The sequence below is a fragment of the Oncorhynchus keta genome, chromosome 20 (assembly GCF_023373465.1).
Source record: "Oncorhynchus keta strain PuntledgeMale-10-30-2019 chromosome 20, Oket_V2, whole genome shotgun sequence".
Lineage (NCBI taxonomy): Eukaryota > Metazoa > Chordata > Actinopteri > Salmoniformes > Salmonidae > Oncorhynchus > Oncorhynchus keta.
This window is the reverse complement of record NC_068440.1, coordinates 5,149,771-5,164,080: the sequence shown is the minus strand read 5'-3', so window position 1 is coordinate 5,164,080 and position 14,310 is coordinate 5,149,771. Positions and strand designations below refer to the sequence as shown.

At 46.4% G+C, this 14,310-nt stretch overlaps 1 protein-coding gene across 1 annotated transcript in view; it reads left to right on the top strand.

Moving 5' to 3' along the window:
* Nucleotides 1-14,310, top strand: part of LOC118398931 (exostosin-1b-like) — a 115,227-nt gene that overhangs the window by 71,123 nt on the left and 29,794 nt on the right. The window contains exons 3-6 of the mRNA XM_052471921.1: nucleotides 1,098-1,205; nucleotides 1,701-1,820; nucleotides 6,659-6,791; nucleotides 8,426-8,544. Of these exons, the coding sequence (XP_052327881.1) occupies nucleotides 1,098-1,205; nucleotides 1,701-1,820; nucleotides 6,659-6,791; nucleotides 8,426-8,544 (480 nt within the window). The remainder of the gene's footprint in view (nucleotides 1-1,097; nucleotides 1,206-1,700; nucleotides 1,821-6,658; nucleotides 6,792-8,425; nucleotides 8,545-14,310) is intronic.

Here is a 14,310-nt window from a genome sequence, read left to right as displayed (position 1 = left end):
ATATATATACTTCGTTGCGTACTCCCACTCCATACGTCTCCTCAATGTATTGCCCAACCACAGAACGCTCATAACCTCTCCTGTACCACACGCTTGCCACACACCAAGCACCGCTCCATATGCACTTTCCAGGGACCACTCAACATCTGCATACCTGTGCCCTTCAATCCCAACATACAGCGTATCCACTTGTCAGAGTCGAGCCAACCGGTGCACACTTCATAACCTATACCTCCCACTCTGTCTACTTCCACACTCATCGCCTCTAATGTTAGTGCACACTCCTCCACAGAAAGTATACACTTGCATCTCTCTCCTACGCTTTCACTCTGACTCACACCACTCAAGAGAGAGAGAGTCTGACTACCTTGGTGAGTGTGAATGCAAGAGCCTCCACTTGTATTAGTGTGTGTGTTTGTAGGAGAGTGTGAGAGCGAAAGCAGGGCCCGGGGGCCAATGCTGTTTTAGCTGACACCTTTATGACCCCTGATTGACAGGGCTGTCATTACGTCAACCTCTCATCACACTGCACCAGCTGTTCTCCTCTTCTCGCCATTCCTCTACCTCGCCATTAAGTCTCCTCTACTTCGCCACTGCCGAAGGCCAGCCTCCGCTTGGTTACCTCTCCCTCTCTTGCTCTTTTTCTTCTCTCTCCCGCTTTTTGCTGTCTCGTTCTCTCTCTCTCGTTCTCTCTCTCTCGTTCTGTCTCTCTCGTTCTGTCTCTCTCGTTCTCTCTCTCTCGTTCTGTCTCTCTCGTTCTGTCTCTCTCGTTCTGTCTCTCTCGTTCTGTCTCTCTCGTTCTGTCTCTCTCGTTCTGTCTCTCTCGTTCTGTCTCTCTCGTTCTGTCTCTCTCGTTCTCTGTCTCTCTCGTTCTCTGTCTCTCTCGTTCTCTGTCTCTCTCGTTCTCTGTCTCTCTCGTTCTCTGTCTCTCTCGTTCTCTGTCTCTCTCTGTCTCTCTCTGTCTCTCTCTGTGCTGTTTTATTGTATCGATTTCCAAGTCTGTTTAAAACAAAAATGATATCTCTTGTTCCATGCTTCTCTCTGTGTCCCTAATCTATTCTTCTCTCTCTCCCTGGGTTGTGTATCTCTGTCTTTAGGCAGCCTGTGTGCCTGTGATGCTGAGTAACGGTTGGGAGCTGCCCTTCTCTGAGATCATCAACTGGAACACGGCGGCCGTCATTGGGGACGAGAGGCTCCTGCTGCAGGTACGATGCACACCCCTCACCATCCCCGCAACCACCACCCCCGTCCCTAAAAGGGACACTGAAAGATTCTACTTACCAAGAGTCAGATGAACTCGTGGATAGCATTTATATGTCTCTGCGTGCAGTATGAAGGAAGTTTGGAGTTAGTTTCGCAAGCCAATGATAACTAGCGTTAACGCAATGAATCGGAGAGTCCACTCACTGACTGTGTCTCAGCCCGGGATCGTATTCATTAGAGGCTAGACACACCTTAGCAAAACATTTTGCAACAGAAAATTCAAACAGTCGTTTCTCGCTCCGTTTCCCTCCTCTATCCCTCCCCCCTCTCTGACTGACCCTGCTGTCCTCCTCCCTCCCTCTATCCCTCCCCTCTCTCTGACTGAACCTGCTGTCCTCCTCCATCCCCCTCTCTCTGACCCAACCATGGCGCGTTCCCCCCCCACTCCTCTCTCCAACCCCTCTATCTAACAATGTCCCCCTCCTGTCCTCCTCCAGATCCCGTCCACGGTGCGCTCCATCCATCAGGATAAGATCCTAGCTCTGAGGCAGCAGACTCAGTTCCTGTGGGAGGCCTACTTCTCCTCCATGGAGAAGATTGTGCTGACTACTCTGGAGGTGAGACACACACACACACACACACACAGACACACACACACACAGACACAGACACAGACACATGCACACACAGATACACAGAAAACTCACACTCACACAACACACACACACACTTTCTTTCTCATTTTCTCTCTCCGTCTCCTCGGCTATCAATCTCCCTCTGTCTTCCAGAGTTCCAATGTCACGCTAGCCTCACCGCAATCTCTCTGTTTATTCCCAAGTGTCTATTTCATGCTAGACTGACCTTACACCACCAGCCATCCCCACACCACCAGCCATCCTCACACCACCAGCCATCCTCACACCACCAGCCATCCGCACACCACCAGCCATCCGCACACCACCAGCCATCCGCACACCACCAGCCATCCGCACACCACCAGCCATCCGCACACCACCAGCCATCCGCACACCACCAGCCATCCGCACACCTCCAGCCATCCGCACACCACCAGCCATCCGCACACCACCAGCCATCCGCACACCACCAGCCATCCGCACACCTCCAGCCATCCGCACACCACCAGCCATCCGCACACCTCCAGCCATCCGCACACCACCAGCCATCCGCACACCACCAGCCATCCGCACACCACCAGCCATCCGAACACCACCAGCCATCCGCACACCACCAGCCATCCGCACACCACCAGCCATCCGCACACCACCAGCCATCCGCACACCACCAGCCATCCGCACACCACCAGCCATCCGCACACCACCAGCCATCCGCACACCACCAGCCATCCGCACACCACCAGCCATCCGCACACCACCAGCCATCCGAACACCACCAGCCATCCGCACACCACCAGCCATCCGCACACCTCACACTACGATTGCAAATGCATCATCCTAAGACGTTGAATATACTTTAATAATAAAACAATAAAAAAAATGTCTTTTCAACCTAATTTACGTCTACAACGTCTTTTCAACGTCTTGCGCTCATAGGGCACAGCCTACACCAGGGGTCGGCAACAGGCGGCCTGCATGCCAAAACCATCCGGCAAGCGGCAATTTTTTTAGGGGGTAAAAAAAGACTAGAATCACCAGGAATTCAGCTAAAAAAATGAAAGTATTCCCATGAATTTAAAAAAGTGTGATTGTGTCTCAATGTAATCAAGGTATGAAATGGTAGTTATTACAGTCTCTTTTTGGGGTTAGTTGGTGTCAATTTGCAGTGTACAAATGATTATAATTATGCTCCGTTCCCCCCCGACAATCCGCTCGGGCAAATTCAGCCCGCAGCTGAATCTAATTGCCTACGCCTTGGTCTACGACATAGCTTGGCACCAATCTCAAATGTATCTCTATTTTCTACACAGCCTTGGAGCAAAACTAGCCTCATGCCCCACAATCTCATCCATATATTTATGCTAGCCGCACCAACCTGATGGACATCTTTAGTCTGTCGTGCCAATCACCTTTATCTCTACTAGCCTCAACCTGGGATTGCTGCCATCTCACACACAGGTCTCCATCCGTCTCAGTGTTTGGGCACCAGCTCGGCGGTGGCACCCAGGCTTAACCCCACTGACGTGCTGTCACTCTGTGCTAAGGTGGGGAGGAGGGCGGGGGACATTGTAACATGGCACAGCCCGGGTGACTTACCGTTTTGTTGTTTATGTGCCGAATGTGTTCAAGGGAGAGACGGGGGGAACGGGGACACACACACTATATATACAAAAGTATGTGAACACACCTTCAAATTAGTCGCTTCGGCTATTTCAACCACACCTGTTGCCGAGAGGTGTATAAAATCGAGCACACAGCCATGCAATCTCCATAGACAAACATTGCCATTAGAATGACCTTACTGAAGAGCTCAGTGACTTTCAGCGTGGCACCGTCATAGGATGCCACCTTTCCAACAAGTCAGTTTGTCACATTTCTGCCCTGCTAGATCTGCCCTGGTCAACTGTTAGCGCTGTTACTGTGAAGTGGAAACGTCTAGGAGCAACAACGGTTCAGCCACGAAGTGGTAGGCCGCACAAACTCACAGAATGGGACCGCCGAGTGTTGAAGCGCATAGCGCATAAGAATCGTCTGTCCTCGGTTGCAACACTCACTACCGGGTTCCGAACTGCCTCTGGAAGCAATGTAAGCACAAGAACTGTTCGTCAGGATCTTCATAAAATGGGTTTCCATGGCCGATTTACGCGCACCAAAGCCCAAGATCACCATGCGCAATGCCAAGCGTCGGCCGGAGTGGTGTAAAGCTCGATACCATTGGAATGGAGCAGTGGAAACATGTTCTCTGGAGTGATGAATCACACTTCACCATGGACGAGTCTGGGTTTGGTCGGATGCCAAGGGAACACTACCTGCCCTAATGCATAGCGCCAACTATAAGTTATGGTCTGGAACTGTTTTTTTTCATAGTTCGGGCTTGGCCCCTTAGTTCCAGTAAAGGGACATCTTAATGCTCCAGCACAGAGCCCTGACCTCAACCCCATCGAACACCTTTGTGATGAATTGGAACACAGACTGCGAGCCAGGTCTAATTGCCCAACATCAGTGCCTGACCTCACTAATGCTCTTGTGGCTGAATGGAAGCAAGTCCCCGCAGCAATGTTCCAACATCCAGTAGAAAGCCTTCCCAGAAGAGGGGAAGCTGTTATAGCAGCAAAGGGGAGACCAACTCCATATTATTGCCCATGATTTTGGAATGAGATGTTCCGACGAGCAGGTGTCCACATACTTTTCTTCGTGTTAGTGTATGTTAATGCCGTTGCGGCTGAGTTGGCGAGCGAGTAAACAAGCAAGAGAACAAGCCAACCAATCACGTTGCGTTTCCTGTCACGAGGGTTGAGAAGTTTTGAGCAATCACAAAGCCAATGGAGCCTCTTCTCTGTTCCTGTCGATTCCCGGCACACCTATGAAACGAAATTACAGTGTGTTTCCAAAACAGAGCGGATTTATCTATTATTCTCCTAATTGGCTGATTTTAGCTGTTGGGAGGCTGGATTGAGTCGTCCATCATGCTCAGCTAGGACGCTCAAGGGGAAGGAGTTCAGCCATGCAAGAGAAATAGCCCTTCATAAGGTCTTAAGACCCTCGTTTTGAAGGTGGTGAGTGCTTTTTTTATTGAGAGGCTAAAGGATTCCAAGTTAATCTGTTGGGCTGAGGCAAATGGTTATTGACTGGCCTGAGGGGCCGTAAGCAGTGGAAAACTGCCTCGTTTCTTATCCCCACCTCTGCAGATTAATTTTTATATTGCTTTGTCAATATTATTAAAGTATTCTACAGTGCCATGATCACATGGAACTCCCTTCCATCTCCTATTACTCAAGCAAACAGCAAAATACCTTTGAAAAACAGATTAAGCAACATCTCATGGAACAGTGGGGACTGTGAGGGGACACACACACACACACACACACACACTCTTAACACACCTTTTTGTTGTATTGTTTGTATCATTTTTTTTGTATTTGCATGTAGTTTTATTTCAAACTTGTGACTGTCCTCGTCTGTCGGTGGGTAAGTGTTTTGTTACTTGTCATGTTTAGGTTTTTTGTGGACCCCAGGGGCGAGTTGCTTCTGCGGAAGCCAACGGGGAGCTAAACAAACAAAGCCAGACCCCTCCAGCGGTGTTACTAGCTCCCTTCTCCAGCCGCCCACCGTCGCTTTCCATCCACAACCACCCGAGATGTTACGCGTTGTTACCAAGCCAACGGCCAAGTCACCCCCCCCCCGCCACCTATTCCGCCACCGCAGGATTCGATAGAGACCCTAAAACCACGACTGCAAACCTGCGCATGTTTTACGGACACAATTTAGCCCTTGCTCAAGGGCACAGCGGTAATATCGCTTTCCGTCGTGCCTCGATACCACAGCAGCAGCAAAATTGCATCCCCCACCAGGGGAAAATGGACAGTCTGGTATTGGCGTTTGGATGTGTGAGGGACTATTTGGGGTCTATTTGTAAGGGGAATGAATGAGTGGACTCCTCATTGGAGTGGCTGGTGTTTGACTGTATGTACCACTGAACTGGTTTGTTCTTTCGTGCGTGACGTATGTTTTGGGCACAGCTTCTATTTGTATGACTGACTGCTGGGTTTATCTGGATGTCTCGTGGGGCGGCAGGGTGGCCTAGTGGTTAGAGCGTTGGACTAGTAACCGGAAGGTTGCAAGTTCAAACCCCTGAGCTGACAAGGTACAAATCTGTCGTTCTGCCCCTGAACAGGCACTGTTCCTAGGCCGTCATTGAAAATAAGAATTTGTTCTTAAATGACTTGCCTAGTTAAATAAAGGTAAAAAAAAAAAGAAAACAATGTAAGCAGCTCCTGTTAGAGGTCTCGCTGTATTAGTGGGGCTTCGTCGTGTGGCTGAAACGTTTGAGCTTTGCGGATATAAATGAAGGCAAGAAATAATGTCAAGAAATAAAGCATAGAAATCCACGTTTGGGAAACCCTAATGTAAAGAGTACTAAACAGGGTCAGTCTACTATAGGGCTCTCCATCCCTGTTCCTGGAGAGCTGCCCTCCTGTAGGTTTTCACTCCAACCCCAGTTGTAAACGAACCTGATTCAGCTTCTCAACCAGCCAATTATTAGAATGAGGTGCGCTAGATTAGCGTCGGCGCCAACACCTACAGGACGGTGAGCGGGAGGAGGTCTGGGGAGCTCTGGTTTATCACATTATACAGCTGTCTGCGACGTTCAGAATGTTTCTCTCTACTGGACACACACCTAATGCTAATAATATAGTGGTATGTGAGTGAATAACAGAACCTCAGTGTATCTGTTTTTGAGTGACTGGTGTTTTTAGGGTCTATGAATGTTCTGTTGGAGGGACTGGTTTAACCTCTGCCCATCTCCTCTTGCCCTCCAGATTATCCAGGACCGGGTGCTGCAGCAGGAGTCCAGGAGCACCTTGATGTGGAACAGCCACCCCGGGGGGCTCTTCGCCCTGCCACAGTACTCTGCCCACTTGGGAGACTTCCCCTTCTACTACGCCACCCTAGGTGAGCCCCCCCCTCAATCGACCACTCAATCAAATGTATTTGTATGGCCTTTTCACACCAGCTGTTGTCACAAAGTGCATTTTACAGTTACCCGTTCTAGAACCCATAGAGCAAGCCCAAGCGGGAACACATTTGGCTCGGGAAAAACTCCACTCCATCGCATTTATTGCATGGTAGCACCAGTCGTTCCGTATCTGTGTAACAGCAGTCCTTTACCGATTGTCTTGAGCTATAGATATACTAGGGCTACACAAGGGAAGTCACCTTGCCACACCAGAATCTCATTTTGTTGTGTGTTTGGTCAAGTAGTAGGTACATGCTATCTATGTTATGGGTAGAGTCCTTGTGTCTTCTTAAACATTTCCCTTAGCCTATGATATACTGCTAACCCCCGTCCAAATGCTGTTGTTTTTTAAATGAGAAGCGTCTGTTTCTAGAACCTTGGATTCCAGCTGTGACAGAGTCTTAAATGACTAAGTAGCCGAGACGCTGTCCCACTAGATCAATTGACTTGTTACAGTGGCTATAACAACGTGTTACTCGATTGACCCTTGATTGATGCTCGCATTAGGCCCGCCGACACGCCTAATGGTCAGTCGTTCGTTTCACTCAGTGAGCACGGCCTATACCGCTGCACCGGTTCACCAACACAAACTGCGCCTCTGTAACAATCTGTGACCTCAAAGGCCTTTTTTTTTTTAGTGCGTCCCAAATGGCTGCCTATTCCCTATGTAGTGCACTACTTCTGACCCAGAGCCCTATAGGCCCAGCTCAAAACTAGTGCACTATAAATGGGATAGGGTGCTATTTGGGATTCTTCTCCTCTGTAACTCTATTGTCATCTCGTCGATGAAGTCAGGTAGTCAGCTCCCTCAATACACAACCCTTTTGATCGCGCAACTCAGTGCGAGGCGCAAATATTACAATTATCGCGGGGTGACGAGCATTGATTACCCTGCGGTGAGTTTTATTTGTTTTTCACGGAGTCAACCAATTAAGCATGTGGAGGTTTTAAAGAGACAAGGTGGAGTGTTGGAGGACTAAATGAGACCGATAAATCAGAAGAATCGATCTCGTAATGACACTCCGAATCCAATCTGTTCTTATGAGGAGCCAATGCCTCTACCCCTTAAAAATGATTAGGTGTCCTGGATATGAATTGGACACCTAGTGAGATCAATCATTTAATAAGGAGTCCCCTTTTCATCTCGTAAATAATAACGTCATAAATCAGCTGTTTGTGTAAGCATGGCCTAACAAGTAAATACTAAAGCCTCGTCACCAATAACTACAATGTGAAAACATACAGAGAATGAACCATTTTTAGGTCTAGTTTCGAATGATTTCTCATAGAAATGTGTATTTTGTTTTATGCCTGCTGTAATTGAGGATAATGACTTTGAACAAACTGATGATTTGGCGATGCCAAAAGAAATGTACCTAGCGGTGAAACGTCTGAGAATCACCAATAGTTTTGTCCCTTTGTTCAGCTATAGACCGAGTGATGTCAATATCCTACTTTATGTTTGTCTGTGTTCCAGCCATCCTACTTTAACAAATATCATGTTTGTCTGTATTGTAGGTATCAAACCTTACCAGTAATACTGTACGTTTTTACCTGTTTTATGTTCCAGGTATGAAACCGTACCCCAAGTTCACGGCTGTCATCCATGCAGTCACCCCCCTGGTCTCCCAATCCCAGCCCATCCTCAAGCTGTTGGTGGCTGTTGCCAAATCACCGTATTGTGCACAGGTAAGAAGCCACAAACGTGTTTGTGTGTGTGCACATTCCTGCTCATGTCCTCCAATTGTCGGAACTCTCCCGAAACCCAATATTACTCCCAATTGTGAGGGATTTCGTAGCATCATTGCCGAGACAAAAGGACATCTTATCCAGCACCAGTGGATAACCAACCACTCTCTCTTCCACCTCAGAGTTAACTCACGTGGATTGAATTACAATCTGTACCGATTGGTCATCTCTCTCTCTCTCTCTCTCTGTCTGTGTGCGTATCTGAAAGCGCTGTGGGCCAGCTGGATACAAGAGGTATTGGTTTTAACCAGGGCTGGGGGAATTAAACCAAAGTCCGATAGCTGTGTCTACTATAGTGTGTTACACACCCCCTGATGCATCTTAATTGTGTAGGGAGGTGTGCAACCCTCCTTTCTATATAGAAATGCTTTGTATCCTAGATTGCAGGCTCCCTATGCAAAGCGGAGAGCCAGGTACATAAGAAAAGTATCAACATTTACATCATCTAACTCTCAGCCCACAAAGACTTCCATGTTGAGGGGGACGGGAAGTAGAGAAGAGGGATATAAATAAATGAATGGGAGGGAGAGAATGAAAGAGAGAAAAGGGAGAGAGAGAGAGAGAGGGTGGGGAGAGAATTGGGAGCAAAAAAGCTTTTGAGACGGCGCTGGCAAAGACATGCATGCAGAGATTGTGGACTTCCTGCTGTGAGTGTGCGTCTTCCACAGTTTTACAGAGGAACTGTGTCTGTCGCTCACCTCACTGGCACACATATACACACACTCATACTGAAACACACATACACGATACACTGAACTTATGATACCAACATGTTAGAATTTTTTCATTTCATGTGTCGGATCTAGAAGCACAAGCCTTTCGCTACACTCACATTAACATCTGCTTGTGTATGTGACAAATAAAATTTGATTTGATACTACCAACATTTTCGCCCCTACCGAGCTAAATAACCCGCTGGCGCCTGTTTAAAAAAATGGTTATTAAGTCAGTTGTTTATAAATTCAGTAAATGTTTTAAGCAACAGCAACTACTAGTCTCTTATATTCACCGATCCAATAATGTCCACTTCGCTTTCATGTGCATATCAGCTGCATTCCGTACTGTTAAGGTGACCGTATTACCACCACACCGGCGATGTGGAAGAACTTGACTGGCCTGCAAAGAGCCCTGACCTCAACCCTATCGAACACCTTTGGGATGAATTGGACTTCTTAAAATTAAGCACATTAATCCGCTTTGCAACGGGTCTAGAGCCTAACTGGCAGTGCCTTCGGAAAGTATTCAGAACCCTTGACTTTTTCCACATTTTGTTACACATGTTACATGTTACAGCCTCATTCTAAAATGGATTAAATAAAAAGAAAAAAACACACAATACCCCATAATGACAAAGCAAAAACAGGTTTTTAGACATTTTGCACATTTATGACAAATAAAAAGTATTCAGACCCTTTGCTCTGAGACTTGAAATATGTTGAGATCAGGTGCACCCTGTTTCCATTGATCATCCTAGAGATGTTTATACCACTTGATTGGAGTCCACCTGTGGTAAATTCAATTGATTGGACATGATTTGGACAGGCACACACCTGTCTATGTAAGGTCCCACAATTGACAGTGCATGAGGTCGAAGGAATTCTCTGTGGAGCTCTGACAGGATTGTGTCAAAGAACAGATCTGGGGAAGGGTACCAAAACATTTCTGCAGCATTGAAGTTCCCCAAGAACACAGTGGCGTCCATCATTCTTAAATGGAAGAAGTTTGGAACCACCATGACTCTTCCTAGAGCTGGCTGCCCGGCCAAACTGCGAAATCGAGGGAGAAGAGCCTTGGTCAGGGAGGTGACCGAGAACCTGATGGTCACTCTCACAGAGCTCTGGAGTTCCTCTGTGGAGATGGGTGCACCTTCCAGAAAGACAACCATCTCTGCAGCGCTCCACCAATCAGGCCTTTATGGTAGAGTGGCCAGACGGAAGCCACATCTCAGTAAAAGGCACATGACAGCCCGCTTGGAGTTTGCCAAAAGGCTCCTACAGACTCTCAGACCATGAGGAACAAAATTCTCTGGTCTGATGAAACCAAGATTGAACTCTTTGGCCTGAATGCCAAGCAACACGTCTGGAGGAAAACTGGCACCATCCCTACAGGGAAGCATGGTGGTGGCAGCATCATGCTGTGGGGATGTTTTTCAGTGGCAGGGACTGGGAGACTAGTCAGGATCGAGGCAAAAACAAACTAAGCAAGGTACAGTGAGATCCTTGATGAAATCCTGCTCCAGAGCGCCCAGGACCTCAGACTGGGGAAAAGGTTCACCTTCTAACAGGACAACGACCCTAAGCACACAGCTAAGACAACGCAGTTCATCCACCTCTGGCCTGCTCGCCTCCCTACCACTGAGGAAGTACAGTTCCCGCTCAGCCCAGTCAAAACTGTTCGCTGCTCTGGCCCCCCAATGGTGGAACAAACTCCCCCACGACGCCAGGACAGCGGAGTCAATCACCACCTTCCGGAGACACCTGAAACCCCACCTCTTTAAGGAATACCTAGGACACCTAATACCCCCCTTAAAAGATTTAGATGCACTATTGTAAAGTGGCTGTTCCACTGGATGTCATAAGGTGAATGCACCAATTTGTAAGTCGCTCTGGATAAGAGCGTCTGCTAAATGACTTAAATGTAAATGTTAAATGTCCTTGAGTGGCCCAGTCAGAGCCCGGACTTGAACCCGATCAAACATCTCTGGAGAGAACTGAAAATAGCTGTGCAGCAACGCTCCCCAGCCTGACAGAGCTTGAGAGGATCTGCAGAGAAGAATGAGAGAAACGCATACCCAAGGCTGTAATCGCTGACAATGGTGCTTCAACAAAGTACATTACATTTACATTTAAGTCATTAGCAAGTACTGAGTAAAGGGTCTGAGTACTTATGTAAATGTGATATTTTATAAAATCTTGTTTTTGGTATGTCATTATGGGGTATTGTGTGTAGATTGATGAAAAAACAATTGAATCAATTTTAGAATAAGGATGTAACATAACAATGTGGAAAAAGTAAAGGGGTCTGAATACTTTCCGAAGGCACTGTACGCAGCTCGTGAGTTTCGAGTTTGGGGAAGATCATTTTCACCATAACAATGCACCTTTATAATTACACGCATAATCACATTTGCGGTCACTTTTGAGAATGGTGTTTTCCCACTAATTGATTGCATTTAGCATTGCTGCAGTTTTACATTTCACATTTCCAGCTAAATGCTCTGATCTGTTACATCAGCCTCATTCGCTTTCAAAAGGTGTTTTGATGCTTGTATTCATTTGGGATCTATTTTTATTCCACAACTGTCCCAAACTATGTTTGGAATGTTTATTTCTCGCATAGAATAGTCAACTTTTGTACTATTGGGGATCGTAGATTGACATAGGCTAGTGCTTTTGTTGTCCGTTAGGCCTACTCATCTTGCTGGCTGACCAAAGTAAATGTGGACAGTTTTTCCAACGTCTTCATTTATGCACCTCGGAATTCGAATAAGAATTACGCGCAGTTGCGTCCCAAATGTGTCTGTCTTCACTTGTAGCTTGTGAGAAGGACCCAATTACGTGACGGGCTTTGGCTAATAAGAATTGAGATATTTGAGAGAGCCATGTGAGTGAGAGGTGCTTCGGAGCACCCTGACAGGAGAAGGGAATTGTAATGATTATATTCAGCCCAAGAGCACAACGGCCACTGGCCACAAAAGGCATGGATTTATTTTAAGAGCTTTACGGCCACGGAGGGGATGCCGCTGGGAAATTTGAGTCATTTTCAAGTGCTTGTCAAATTGTGAATGAGAGACTGATGAAGTGTGTGTAGCCTGCACACAATAACAAAGCAGAGCTCATGCCTTTTCATGCGACTTTTTTCAAATCATCATTGGAGCCTTAGAATGTATTAAAACACATATGGCCCGACGTTTGTATCACAACTAAAGTTGCATAAGTAACTCTAAATGAAGCATATAGGGAGGACCTGTTTCTGTTACCGTTCAACACAGATAAAACGCAATTCCTCAAATTGTTTGGAGACAATATCCTTTCCCTTCAGCTATGTTCAATTTGATCCTTCATACGATAAAATAATATTCAATAATTACACAACATTCTGCTAAATGAACTAGTGTGGCCCACGTTCATATGGCAGAGCCATATCAGGGCCTAACATAAGGACAAATCAGAGTTATGTTATTCTGTTCTTCTGAAATGGACTACAGGGAGATGCTAAATGTGTTTATGTCAATTAACGGTCAATTACCGTGAGGCCGGCAGTTATTTGCTTTGACAATCAATGGTTTGACAAGATTGAATGACTGCCACGGCACTATCCCCCACCAGTCCTCATTCACCTGCTTCTCTCCATCCGCTCTTCCTGCACATCTATTAAAATAGAATTTAGCCTTGGTGGCGAGCGGGGATGGAGCCTTGATCAGTCTTCTGTTACATTTGTACATTTGATACATTGGAGCAGTGTGCAGAGTGAGCTACATTAATACATTGTATATCATTTCATCCTTGATATAACCAAGAGCACAGGCCAGCTGAGTACAGGCTTTGCAAGTTCCCTGTCACGCAGCAGTGCCAGAGGGTTTAAAAACAGCTTTGCAACAGGCATGCTTACAACTTTAGAGCAAAGGAAACGGCTGGTCTCTAGCTCAGATGTGTTTTAGTTTTTTCCCCACACGCATTTTATATCACTTCGCAAACCATTGAACCTAATCCCAGCCCACAAATGATTGGTTTGTTAACAAACAGTGTTGTTTTAGTCATTTTACCTAGCTAATTATCGCCCTGGTAACGTGACAGTAGGTCTATGCACATTTGATTGGCACTGGAAGACAGGAAAAAGGTCTGCTACTCATGAGATGTGTCAAAGGATTCACAGAGACCTAACTATAATATAAAAATAAAACAATTGGTCTCTTTCTGGTGCCCCTTACATTCTGTTTGGTGCCTAACTTTAAAGTCGGGAGCAGGGTGTGCGTTTGGGAGAGAGGCGTGTGTGTTTTGTGTGAGAAGGGGAGGGGAAGTGTGTGAGGGAGTGTGTGTCTGTGTCAACTGAAGTGTATAGGGTTTCATGCAGTGTTTTCTGCCACAATGACATGCAGATCTTTATGCATGTACGGTTGAAGTCGGAGGTTTACATGCACTTAGGTTGGAGCCTTTAAAACTTGTTTTTCAACCACTCTACACATTTCTTGTGAACAAACTATAGTTTTGGCAAGTCGGTTAGGACATCTACTTTGAGCATGACACAAGTAATTTTTCCAACGATTGTTTACAGACAAATTATTTCACTTATAATTCACTGGATCACAATTGCAGTGGGTCAGACATTTACATACACTTAGTTGACTGTGCATTTAAACAGCTTGGAAAATTCCAGAAAAGTATGTTATGGCTTTAGAAGCTTCTGATAGGCTAATTGACATAATTTGAGTCAATTGGAGGTGTACCTGTGGATGCCTACCTTGAAACTCAGTGCCTCTTTGCTTGACGTCATGGGAAAATCTAAAGAAATCAGCCAAGACTACAGGAAAAAAAATGGTGGACCTCCACAAGTCTGGTTCATCCTTGGGAGCAATTTCCAAACGCCTGAAGGTACCACGTTCATCTGTACATACAATAGTACGCAAGTATGTACACCATGGGACCATGCAGCCATCATACCGCTGAGGAAGGAGACGCTTTCTGTCTCTTAGAGATGAACTTACTT